The 13,352-nt window shown below is 39.1% G+C and overlaps 1 protein-coding gene across 1 annotated transcript in view; it reads right to left on the bottom strand.

Moving 5' to 3' along the window:
- Positions 1–13,352, bottom strand: part of PIEZO2 (piezo type mechanosensitive ion channel component 2) — a 314,668-nt gene that overhangs the window by 155,824 nt on the left and 145,492 nt on the right. The window contains 1 exon segment of the mRNA XM_080580333.1: positions 12,167–12,209. Coding sequence (XP_080436459.1) covers positions 12,167–12,209 — 43 coding nt within the window.

Here is a 13,352-nt window from a genome sequence, read left to right as displayed (position 1 = left end):
GTGGTTTGAAAAAAAAGTAACAACCATAAAGTTTCTATGATGCTTAACTACAGCACAGCTCAAGAGAAGTTTTACATGAATTTCTCCCCAGTAGGATTTCCTATTTAAATTTTTATGCAAGCATGATAGTAGGAACAATAAGTGTAGTAAAACTGTTATTTTATTAGGAACAGGCATATTGGGAAGCATAAGACTAGCAAAAGACTATGTTCAGCAAAAGTGGATCTTTTTTGTCAAGAAAAAGAACAAGGGAAATGATCAGTGGACTTTTGGCTTTTGGAATACTGCAGTAGAAATATATTTGAATAACATTTTCATTTAGCAAATTACAAATAGAAGAGTTGATTCAGCTAAGTTCCCAGCACTTTCAACAAAGATTACAGATAAAATGTTCAAAAGTCATAAGGATTATTGAGTTACAAACTCAATTCCCAGAGTGACTCAGGCACTTGAAAGATATTATGTCAATGCCTTTAAATAGTTCAGACTGTTGAATTGTTTGACTTCTAATGTTCCCAGACTCCAAGAGCACCCGAGCACCCCCTTCCTTTTTTTCTTTCTTTCTTTATTATTATTATTTTTTACATAAAGTAAACTCCTCACAACCCCATTTATTTGCCAAACTCAGCAAATTGACTGAAAAGTAACTAGGATCACACAGTCTTGATATCTTTGCAAGTTTCTGTAAAACAGAGTCTTTAGTAAGGAAGGAGGATCACTGGCAAATATATACTGGTGATCCTCTATTAGACCTGGAGATAAACTTAAGTATTTGATCTATCAGGCCTGACTATGGAAAATTAATCAATAGATAGATAGATAGGCAGACAGACAGACAAATGAGGAGGCCTGACTATTCACAAAGCATATTGTAATTAATAACACTGAGGTGTTTCTCATCTACACATGGCTGAACTTGAGATTTACCATAGGTATATCACAAAATTAAGAGATTGTTCATGTGCAAGAGATCCGTCTCTAGGATGTTTGCATACCAGATTTTTGGTAGGTGTACAGAAGGCTGATGAGGAAGCAAAACTGTCATGCTTCCTGTGAGCCAGTGACTTCTTGACTCGTTGCATATACATGGAGAAAATTAGAACACAGTGGTCACACAGCTGTGCTCTGTTTGTATAACAAACAACATGATTTTCCCCTGGACTACCTGGTATGGTGTCCACCTTGGATTTTTAATCTCTGTATTCTCACTAAATTGGAGCATATAAAATTCTCTAAATTCTAGAGAGTCTTCTAGATACCCCAAAATCTAATTCATTTATTTATGTTGCTAACAATCAGTTTATGCCTTGGTTTCTTAATGTTTACTCCTGTGAGATATATCACTGAAGTCTACAGAACATCTTATACAATTAAGGACAGTGTGTTCAGACACCTCGAGAATTCACACTGCTGCTTTCAATGTTGTTTAAAAAGAAGGTGTGAAAATAGCTGCAATCAGTGAAGAGGAAATACCTTCTTGGCATATTATGGTGATGTACTCTAGAGAATAGTCATGATTACTATAATTATTTTAGGTAGAGATTGTTTATGTTACCATTGAGATAATTGCTTAAACAGAAAAATGGGGAATTAAGAACTAGAAAATCTCTTAAATCTGCTCAAAACAAATCAAGTTAATTTTAGTGAATGTTTACATCTTTCATCTAAATAGATAGTTTTATTACTTTTTTTTTTTTTTTTTTTTTTTTTAAATAAGGACAGCTTTGAGAAAAGCCAGTAAGTAAAAAAGTAATTCCTAGTCTAAGTGTTTTAGGTATATGGACATCATCTCCAGAAAAAGTTCTACAAAAGAAGTCTCACTTTGTGAATCTCTCTTTACCATCTTGCAGGTGTGCAGTACAAAGGCTACAAAAACATTAACAGCATTATCTTAAAAATACTATGTGACGTGACTGTTAAAAAGAAATGTGTTTCTTTTGCAGAAGGTAGGATAGTACATTGCAAACAACTATGCAAATGACATCTGTCAAAAGTCAGACTATGTTAAAGAGTTAGCTAGAGTTTTAAAAGTACACTGAAAAGTTTTAAAAGTTTAAAAAATGAAATAACAGAATATAATCCATATCTTGTAATAAACAGAAGATCCATCACCTTCTAAGATGGTGTCTCAAGAATTTTCTGTGACACATGATGCATTTGCCCCTGGAGAACAGGGTAATCTCACCTGACACAGAAAGTGTTAGTGTAAACGAGTACTGTACTAGTACATAACACTGCCAGGCTTTACAGATATGGCCCAGGGTTTGAGTTAGAAGCAGAAATTCCTCACAGATCACAGCTATTAAGGCACCCCGACGAGGAAATGGTAAATGGGATAACAGTCAAAGAATGGGGACTTATTCACTTTGATCTCATTTCACATTATACTCACTGCACGGGTGGGTGGATGGGTGGGGGTGTGTCTTGAAATTATTTCCTTCTCAGTGACACAAATAAATAAATAAATGAATAAATTAGGCTACTTTACACCCTAAACAACATGTTAAATACAAGGTATTGTTTGTTAGCAGGCAATCAGAAAAAGCTTTACTCATAGTAATTTGTGCCTGAGCATGATGGACAACACATAGTTGCTTACAGCAATATTTGAATAGAAGTGGATATTGCAATGAAATCCATGAAGTTAAACTCATTTAAAAATAAATTTGATCTTTTTCTATTTCAGTATGTAATACTGACCAAAATATTTTAGCTTACACAGTATTAGAAATATATATATATATATGTAAACACAACCGTTTGTTCATAACTTTTTAAACAATAGGTTTGTTCTTTGAAAATGTAATGCAATTTTTATTCTGGCTTTCCTGTAATCCAGACTTTTCTTTCAAAGTCTCACTTTTCATCAGAGCAGCAAAGAAAACTCAATTTAGGACAGAAACTTAGGCATGCAGTATATATCAGATGAAACTGAAAACACATTTCTTCCCCATTTCCCACACTATAAACAACACAAATGCTTCAACACACACATGCATAAATTCCACAGTCGCCACCACAAAATAACAGAACAAGGGAAGGAAAGCAACCTCAGTTCCCCTGTCTTCTCGGGGCTCAGGACCCACTTTGCCTTAAGCCAAGTGCGTACATGGGAAGCCAACCTCACCTGCTGGCCATTGCTCCTTGAAGGAAGCAAAGCGTTGTATTTTGAGGCCCTTCTGACATACTTCTCTACCCTCAGATCCCTACTTATCAATTAAATAACAGCCAGAGAGTAAAAAGACTAAATTGAGATATCATCTGGAAGGCTATAATTCTGTTATAAGCATTAAACAGCAACCAGAATGAGATATTACCCTTTTGTTCATAGTCTCTGAAGGGAAGGCAGGGAATCGGTGTCACTTCTGCTCTGTATGTCACATTTACCTATGATATTATTCAAAAAATTTACATAATAGTAATCACAGAACAAATCCACATTAACTCCCACGAGATGTGCTGAGGAAGGCTATAAACTAATCCTTGTCATATGTAAGGCCTGAGCAAGCAGAGCAAAGGAAGGTGTAAACAAAACATCAATTAATCTAATTTCTCTGATACGACATAAGTAAAGTACACCTTCAAAGAGAAGAAACATTTTCTAAGCTATTGCAAGTTTTGCACTGAGAATGTCACACAGGGGAGAAGGCAATCAGCCACCACTCCCCTGCTGCTGAGCACAGCACTAAGGCTCATGGAGTCCAGACCCCATGGGTGAGGAGCATGGCTACCCACCTAGGAAACCTTGAGGAGAATAAAGTGGGCTCACCTGTGAGGCCTAGCCTGTCAGCACTTAACCTGAGGAGCTCAAGGAACCCTGATGAAGTCAGAGGGAGCACCTGAGTACTGAAAACTTAAGCACTTGCTTACATTCTTTGTGGGATGGGAGACCAAAACAGTCACCACACAGGCTGCTAGAGTTTGTTGTTTTGTTTTTTTTTCTTCCCCAAAACAAGGAAAGGTGCTTGGCAGGGCTCTCCCCAAGTCCCTCTGATTGCACCACTGCACCCATTTTTCCCTGTCTTCCCAAACTCAAATTACCCAGCACCTGCAAAACACAGCGAGCATTCAGACTGCACTGTTTCTTTTAAAATAACCTCTCCAGGATCAAACCCTGCAGCCTCTCACAGCTCCTGGCTGAGGCAACGCTCCCAAAATGATGTCAATGGGAGCTTTGCCCAAGAAAGAGCTGTAGGATTCAGCTATATGTGAAGAAAGTTCGCGAAATTATGGAGCAAGCTATCAGGATAAGACTATATATTTCAAACATATATTTATTCTTTTTACTAAATCACCAGAGAGTGTGGGGAGGAGTGGGGGATGCCACTATAGAAAACCATATGGTATTTGGATTTCCAAGCCAGAATTGTGCATAATAAATATTTATAGAATCCAGTGGTATTCTCTTCTTTCTGTTTATTCTTTACATGTCACCCAGAGAAACTCTGGCCAAGCACCAATCAAATATCACAGCAAGTTACAAGCAATCTAAGCATGGGGGAAAGAGGGAAAACAGATCGCCAGTAGGCTCATAATTAGCAACCTAGACCTGGAAGGAGGTGCTTGAGAAGTGTCTGATGTGTCTGGATTCCAGCGCTCACCACACATCATGAGTGGTTTAGGAAATTGAGTTCTCAGTCTCTGCAAGGGGTAGGGAAGATATACACAATGTTTTTGGCTAGAGCAAGCAGGGGCATATGTGGAGCAGCTGCAAAAGCAGACATCCGTCTACATTCAGAGACCCATACAGGAACAAAAAAGCATCTCTTGGCGATGACAGCTAGCTTGCTCCTGGCTTCTGATGGGAATGTTTTGTCTCCTTACCTGTGGCATGTGGGGCTGTTGTGTTTATTTTGCTTCAGGCAAAAGCAACGCAGGTTGTCCTCCTTATCACTTTGTGACTGAAGAATAACTGAAGGAGCTATTGAAACAGACAGAAGATCGGCAATATATATCAATAGGAGCCAATCTTCTTATCCAGGGCCTAGCTATGGCATAGTAATAGATTCTCTTCTGCTGTCTTTCCCTCACAGTCTTATTGCCTTCCCTGCTCCTACCTCCTTACCCTTTCTTTTTTTTTTTTTTGAGGTGTGATAGCTACCAGTCCCAACCTACCATTTCCTTCTTCAGAAATAGTAAAAGGATTAATCATAGAATCATACAATGATAGAATATCCCAAGTTGGAAGGGACCCATAAGGATCATCAAGTCCAACTCCTGGCACCACACAGGTCTACCCAAAAGTTTAGACCATGTGACTAATTGCACAGTCCAATCGCTTCTTAAATTCAGACAGGCTTGGTGCAGTGACTACTTCACTGGGAAGCCTGTTCCAGTGTGCAACCACCCGGTCGGTGAAGAACCTCTTCCTGATGTCCAGTCTAAACTTCCCCTGCCTCAGCTTAACACTGTTCCCACAGGTCCTATCACTGGTGTTTATGGAGAATAGGTCACCTGCCCCTCCACTCCCCCTCGCGAGGAAGTTGTAGATTGCGATGAGGTCTCCCCTCAGCCTCCTCTTCTCCAGGCTGAACAGGCACAGTGCCCTCAGACGCTCCTCATATGTCTTCCCCTCTAGGCCCTTCACCATCTTCGTTGCCCTCCCCTGGACACTCTCCAACAATTTAATGTCCTTTTTGTACCACCTAGAACTGCACACAATACTCGAGGTGAGGCCGCACCAGCGCCGAGTAGAGCAGCACAATCACTTCCCTCGACCGACTAGCAATGCTGTGCTTGATGCATCCCAGGATACGGTTGGCCCTCCTGGCTGCCAGGGCACACTGCTGGCTCATATTCAACTTGCTGTCAACGATGACCCCCAGATCCCTCTCTGTGGGGCTGCTCTCCAGCGTCTCGTGGCCCAGTCTGTACGTATAGCCAGGATTGCCCTGTCCCAGGTGAAGGACCCAGCACTTGCTTTTGTTAAACTTCATGTGGTTGGTGATCACCCAGCTCTCCAATCTGTCCAGATCTCTCTGCAAGGCCTTTCCACCCTCATCCAAGTCCACAACTCCTCCAATTTTGGTGTCGTTGGCAAATTTGCTCAAAACACCTTCTAGTCCTACATCCAAATCATTTATAAAAATATTGAAGAGGACTGGCCCTAAAATGGAGCCTTGAGGGACCCCACTAGTGACCATCTGCCAGCTAGATGTGGCCCCATTTACCAAAACCCTTTGAACCCTGCCCGGCAGCCAATTGCTCACCCATCCTATGATGTTTTTGTTAAGTTGTATGCTGGACATTTTGTCCAGTAGGATCCTATGGGAAACCGCATCAAAAGCTTTGCTGAAGTCCAAAAAGATCACATCAGCTGGTTTCCCTTGATCGACTAGATGGGTGATCTTGTCATAAAAAGAAATCACATTTGTTAGGCAGGACCTACCCCTCATGAACCCATGTTGGCTGGGACCAATGACTGCATTGTCCCCCAGGTGCGCTTCAGAAACTTAAAGGATCATCCTCTCCATAATTTTACCAGGCACTGACATGAAACTGACAGGCCTGTAATTGCTAGAGTCTTCCTTCTTACCCTTCTTGAAAATTGGCACAACATTTGCCAGCTTCCAGTCCACTGGGACCTCTCCAGATTCCCAAGATCGTTGAAAAATAATTGAGAGAGGTCCCGCGATGATGTCAGCCAGCTCTTTAAGCACCTTGGGATGGATCCCATCCAGACCCATGGACTTGTATGGATCCAGGTGGAGCAGCAAATCCCGCACATGTTCAGGGTCGGTTGGGAGTTTGTCATTCCCACCGTCATGGTCCTCCAGCTCAGGTACCCTGGGTCCTGAAGCCCATCATCAGTGTTGAAGAAAGAGGCGAAGAAGGCATTAAATGTCTCTGCTTTGCGTATGTCACTGTCTGTGAGGAGACGTTCCCCATCTAGTAACGGACCTATGTTTTCTTTAGTTCTCCTTTTTCTGTTCACATATCTGAAAAATCCTTTTTTATTCCTTTATATATTTTTATTTAATCCTCCCACAGACATGGCCAGCTTCAACTCTTGTTGGGCTTTGGCCACACGAATTTTCTCCCTACAAATGTGAACAGCATCCCTGCATTCCTTCCTCATCGCGTGGCCCTCCTTCCAGCAGCCATACACTTTCTTTTTTTCGCCTAAGCTCCAGTAGAAGATCCCTGGTCAGCTAGGCCAGCCTTCTGCCCCACCTGCCTGACTTCCGATATTTTGGAATCGTTTGATCTTGTGCTTTTAGGAGGCAGTACTTAAAGACTGACCAGCACTGATGGATGCCAACGCCTTCAATATGGACTGTGTTAACAGAAGAAGGCTAGCTCAGTGACTGACGTGATCCTCTCTGCTCTGGAATTTTAACAGGCTTTGTGCATTCAGTTTTCTCTCTCTCTCTCTCTCTTTTTTTTTTTTTTTAAATTGCCAGAGTAGCCAGGAAACAAGCACAGTGACTGCTACTTGTTCATAACTAACCACTAGTTAGCTATGTTTGAATGAGCCATTTTCACTGGGTCCAGCCTGGACTGAAAAAAAAACACAACAGTTTTAAGCCAGTGAGATGGACAATGATTTCTGAAAAACATTTTTAGTCATATTTAGAGCAGAGTAGAACAGAACTTTCCAGACATTTTCATGAATATTTGGGTGTCATCTAAACGTGCACCAATAATGAACAGTGGCAAAAAAATAAAAAATTTAAAAAATAATAAAAAAAAAAACACAACACATCCTACTTATCCATAAATCTACTTGCTTTGGTTCTTCAGTATAAAAGCAAGCTTGAAGATGCAGTGTAAGATGACAGTTTGCATGATGTGCAGATGTTACACATACTCAGCATTTTAAAGCATGTTTCTTTTAGGACAGCATAACACAACAGAACATTTTTCATAATTTTCCAAATTTCTCCAAAACTTTCTGCAGAAATTACAAAAGGAACTGCAGTCAAGGTGGTATTGGACAAAGATGATGACTACTATACTGTGCTACAATCAGCTTATTTGTAATTTCTCAAAAAACAATCAATAGCAAAAAGACCTTCATTTAAATCTATCAAACCCAGATACACTCCATTTAATTGCAAAGCTCTTAACTCTAGTCATTTCCTGGACATAAAGCTACTTTACTCAAGCTCCAGCATTTTTAATTTCTCTAGCACTGAAAAGCAGCATGCTCAGCTCACAAGTAATGCTTACATAAAAGCCTATCCATCAGATCTCTTGGTATCTCTGTGTTGTTCAGGATATGAAGACAACAGAAATGTAAACACTATACTATTGCAGAATAAACATCATGTAACCACAAAGCAGTGATGACATAACCTTTATATTATCTAGGCTGAATTTTCCGCAACGTAGAATGAGTCTCCACATCTCCTTCTGCTCCTCAATCCACTCTAAAACAGCTTGTTTAGAAGAACATTTTGTAAGAATTTTCCAGTTTTTAAGCAAAGACATATTCCTCCTTAGGACATCACTTTCAATGGCTTTCCTTTTGTGTATCTAAAAATCTTGCTTCCTCCTGGCATAAGAATATCCTTGCTCAAACAACACATTTCAATGCTGTGGATGTTTCAGAGCTGACTCAGGTGTGCCTAAGACAACAGCTTGCAGAGGATATGTTTTCAAATAGCAAAACATGTTGCTGCTGTTTCTTTTCTTAGTGTTGATACACAGAATACGAGAACAGGAGAACATGAGAATATGAGTACAGGATCAGACATAACAGATCTAGCCCACTCTCCTGTCTCTCTCATTGGTTATAAAGGGATGCCTATTGGGGAGAGCAAAACTAGGGAAACCATGTAGCAATACATCCTCAGAATAATCTCTCAAATTTGAGGGATCTGCAGATCTGGGATTCCTACTTATGTGAATGAAAGCTAAGTGCACTGCATCCAAGTACTACATATACCAATGTGTCACACTTCATTTACTTTGGAAACCACTCCTTTAAGAAATTATGATCTTAAGCAATCAAATACAATATGATATTAAGCACATACTGCTACAAAGCACTATAAAGCAGACTTTGTATATATATTACTCATGGATCTGTTAGTCAGCTTGCTACTGCTGATATACTCACACCATACAAAGATTGTGTCAAAATACAAATAAGAAGATGAGTTGTTAAAAAAACAACAACACAAACACAAACTTTAATTGTTCCACCTGTTCAAAGAAGTTTTTTTTTCTTTTCCCTTTTTTTTTCTCATCTCTGTAAAAGCTGAGATGAAAACACTTTCCCTTCTACGATTATACCTAACCAAGTACTTTCAAATCTTCACCACATCTTTGCTAATGTGCTGCTTCAGTTAAAGTTAGTCCAAGCTGACAGCCTCCCAAGGTGCAAACTGTCAGCTATTTCTTCCATTTAAACTGGAATGGAAATACTGGGATCTGCCGAGTAAACTTTTCTAAATATTTGCCTCCCCTCAGGCAGGCTTCTCAGCTGTGCATTAAGATTTCTCTGTATTTCATGTGGTACATATTTTGCACATGCACAGGTATTGTGAGTTCTCCTTGTTTTGAAACACCTCACAGTTTGGAAATTGCTTTCTAACAGACCACAAATAAAACTACTAATAAGCTCTGCTTAAATAAATTGACCTTTTTCCATTGGAAGTTTCAAACCGCAGACCCAAGATATCAATTCACTCTAGCACTCTTCAAAACTGCCTTTTTTTTTTTTCCCATTCAGATTGAGACAAGCAGCGCTAGCAGGTGCTAATTCTTAATCTTAAAAGATGATTAGGGCAATGAAAGAATTGATATTTTACTATAGCGTCCTTCTGAAACGTATGATATGCTGACACTCATAAAGAAATCAAATTGAAAAAAAGCACAACTTATTAAAAAGAACCCCTCAATGATATTAAATCTTGCAACTGAGAATGTGTAATGTTCGTTTAAGATTCAGCTTTGCTGTGCTGTTATAAACACTCTACCTCTAAATAGACGACATCCAGTAAGGTGTCCCAGTTAAGAAATTTCTGTGTGATTCTTGATAGGGTACTGCATCATCTCAAATCATATGTGTTTATGAACCACAACCCCTCCCATTATCCTGCAACAATGTGGTATCACAGTTTTCCTTTCAATCAATTACTACTGTGCCTTATGATATCTACACATGGGTTTAAAAGAAGCCAGACATTAATTCTTACATTTGCGGTAGAAGAGACATATTTTGATTTGGTGATCTGATCAAAGTCTTAAAAGTTTTCTGACTGGTGGGAACCTGTGAAATGAAAATGCCTGTGTTTCCTCAGATCATTTGGGCAAGTTACAAAATGGTAAATATTCCATATCCATTTGGATTTTCAAGTTGTGTAAAAAACATATGGCAACAAACTGGCTAATTTTTTTTGGCTGTTTAAAAATGTTTGGCCAAACCCTTTACAGGGATGACTGTATGGGTATTAAGAGATTTACAGTAGAAACTAATTTGACCTCTATGCATTATTTGGAGGAGGAAAAGTGCTTTTATTATTCTGTAATGTTTTAATTTTAAACTAACCAGAGCGTCTAAAGCTACAAAGCTACTCACAGTACCAGTGAAAAGCTAAAATTCACTGCGACAGAGCTTTGTCATAGTGAAACATTATTTGCCTTCCTACATTTCCTTTGAAAAACTAAAATAGTATGTATCAATGTTCGCAGCTATTTACGACTGTGAGAACAAAAAATATAATCTATGTACTACCATGTCTACTATGTTAAAAACAGCACTTCTTTTTTGACAAATATAGTATTTAACATGGAAATCTAATATATTTAGCTGAACAAGTCAACCAGGCAGACCCTGTGAATACTCAGTTGGGGTCATACACAGATGCTTTCAAAATGGTCTTAGAAAGAAAGAAAATTACAAATTATTAGGGCACTAACATGTCTTTGGAAACTTCCAGTAGATGTGCTTTCAGAGAGATGGGTGACAACCTTTCAGAACTCATAAGTCTTCTAAGACCTGGCAGCTATTTAGAGTCCTTCCTCTCAGGTGCCAGATTTTTAGGTGAAGATCAGAGAAAGGCAAGCATTTATTTATTTATTTATTTATTATTATTCAAATTATGTTAGTTAGACAGAATTCTCCTAGAAAAGGATGATACAGAAAAAGCTTTTCACATACTGCTGCCAAGATATGAGAATCGTAATGACAAGTAGGAGCTAGCATACTTAAACTTAAGCATTAGTCTTGTTTTTAACAGAAACTTATGTTATGTTTTATTGTAACAAAAACTTTATGCATGGTAAATTTGAGAAAAAAAAAAAGAAAAAAGGCAGCTTGCCTTCTCTTTGTGAGAAAGTAAGCAAGAAAGTAGTTATTTTCTGTTTTATATGATTAATATGGCTACTTATTGACTTCAGAAAGACTGTATCATCTGTAGGGTTTGCTGAGATGCCCCAGGCAGTATACACAGTATGCATTCATGCAACATGGAGAAGGGAAATCCCTTTTTGTCCAGTCAACAGAGATCCAAACACATTGGTGTACAGCTGCAAGCTACTCTATTAAGGGAAAACAGCAAAACATTATTCAAGTGGGGAACAGATTCTTCTGCTTACCATTTGTAGAAGAATAAATACAAGATTGAGCAGTTCAACTTCAACACCAGATTACTCTTTACTGGGCTTGGCCTAGTTTAAGTTCCAAGAGAGACATATGTTTCTGGTATGATGACCTTGCGGTTAAGTTTGGCTGCAAGAAGTTCTTGCACTTGAGGAATGCTGAATTCTGAATTTTCCTCTGATGCTAAACAGCTCTCTGCCAGCTTTGGTCCTCTTTCAACTTCATTTACTTTTGTCAACTAATATGTCACAGGTTAGAAGTTTCGTGGAAAAAATAATACGAGTGAGAGCAATATTTTCATTCATAAGTAAGACTTCTGCCCAAATAGCATGTCACCTTTTTTAATACTAACATGCTATATAGTCGCCAGCAGAAAAATATAGTGAGCCAAGTTCATATGGTGAATAAGCTGCTTCAGATCACAGACTGGGAAAACAGAAGAGGACATAAAGTGAGAAGCTGAACATATATATGCATGATACTGCATAACTTCCTCTCTAAATTTGAGGTTATAGATACATTTGATCAGCAAAAATAAATAATTCTGTAAACTTGCCCATGCACTTTTTCTCCCTTCTCTTTTTGCACTGTTAATGAAACAAACTTATGGCTTACCTTTCAAAACCAATCTGCCGTAATGTTTTCTCCCATGTTGAACCTATACAAAGAGGAGAAAAAACAAACACCCTCAGTAAAGAGCCTTTACTGTATGAACTCTCTTACTCTTCTGTTTTCCTTGTGCAGCTGGAATCTGTATAGTAAGGTGATTTTTCCACCCCGAGAGAAGTACTTGTAAATAACATCTGTTTTCCCCAGAGTGAAGAAGTGTTAAGAGAGGCTACCACCGGGTGACATAACTACGTGTGGGGGGTTGTCAGTCTATATAACTCCTTTACATTGCAAAGCAGCCGGTGATTGCTACAGTTCACTGCGATTCCAGGGGTGGTCTCCTCTCCTCGGAGCAGTGGGATCTGTACATGACTCCTGAAAGCGCTGAGCTGGCATCTCACATCACGCACTCTTCACATTTCAGCTTTTCATTTTACTATAGTGTTCGCCTGATTCTTGCTGAAAGCTTTACAACTCCTTCTGAAATCCAGCCCTTTTATTTTTTAAGCAAAAGCATGAAGATGTATTTCTGCTTTATTGTTTAACTCTTCATAGACATAAAAATGGCTGCAATGGACTCACTCTGTCTCTAAACAACTGAGGACACATCCCCACCAATTGTTCAAATGGGCAGACCCATTAGAAGAATTGCCTTCAGTAGTTCTCATGCACTTAATACAACTTTTACCCAGATTTTCTCAAAAATACACAAACGCCCCAACCCCAGCCACAACCATTAGCTTATCAGTTTTTAGCTCCTGCTATTTTTTTGCTATTGCCAGGGTCATTTTACATACAGGCTACAAACATCATAAATATCTCAAGTTATGCAGGTCTGCAAGGCAAATATACAGGAGGACATGAAACTGGGTCATAGTTTTCTCACTGCCTTTTTACACTCCTGTGGGACGTTACAGACTGTATGTAATGAAAGCAACTACAATTCTTTTTGAATGCTTCATCATACTAAAACTGAAATCAGAGAACTGACAATAACTCTTGCTGTTGATGGAGCCACCTGAAGGGGAACACAAATTAGGAATGAACAGATTCTCTGTGAGTGACGTTCAGTAGCACCAGAGAAAGTCATAGAAAAGCAGCACTGTTGCCCAGAAGTACTGAGAAAGAGGGGAAAGACATGAAGGAAACATCTTTGATTTATATCTGGAGAATTTCAGCATTAAATACATAT

The sequence above is a fragment of the Anser brachyrhynchus genome (genome assembly GCF_964034855.1).
Source record: "Anser brachyrhynchus genome assembly, chromosome: 2".
Lineage (NCBI taxonomy): Eukaryota > Metazoa > Chordata > Aves > Anseriformes > Anatidae > Anser > Anser brachyrhynchus.
The sequence above is the reverse complement of the archived record's forward strand: the minus strand, read 5'-3'. Positions and strand labels throughout refer to the sequence as shown.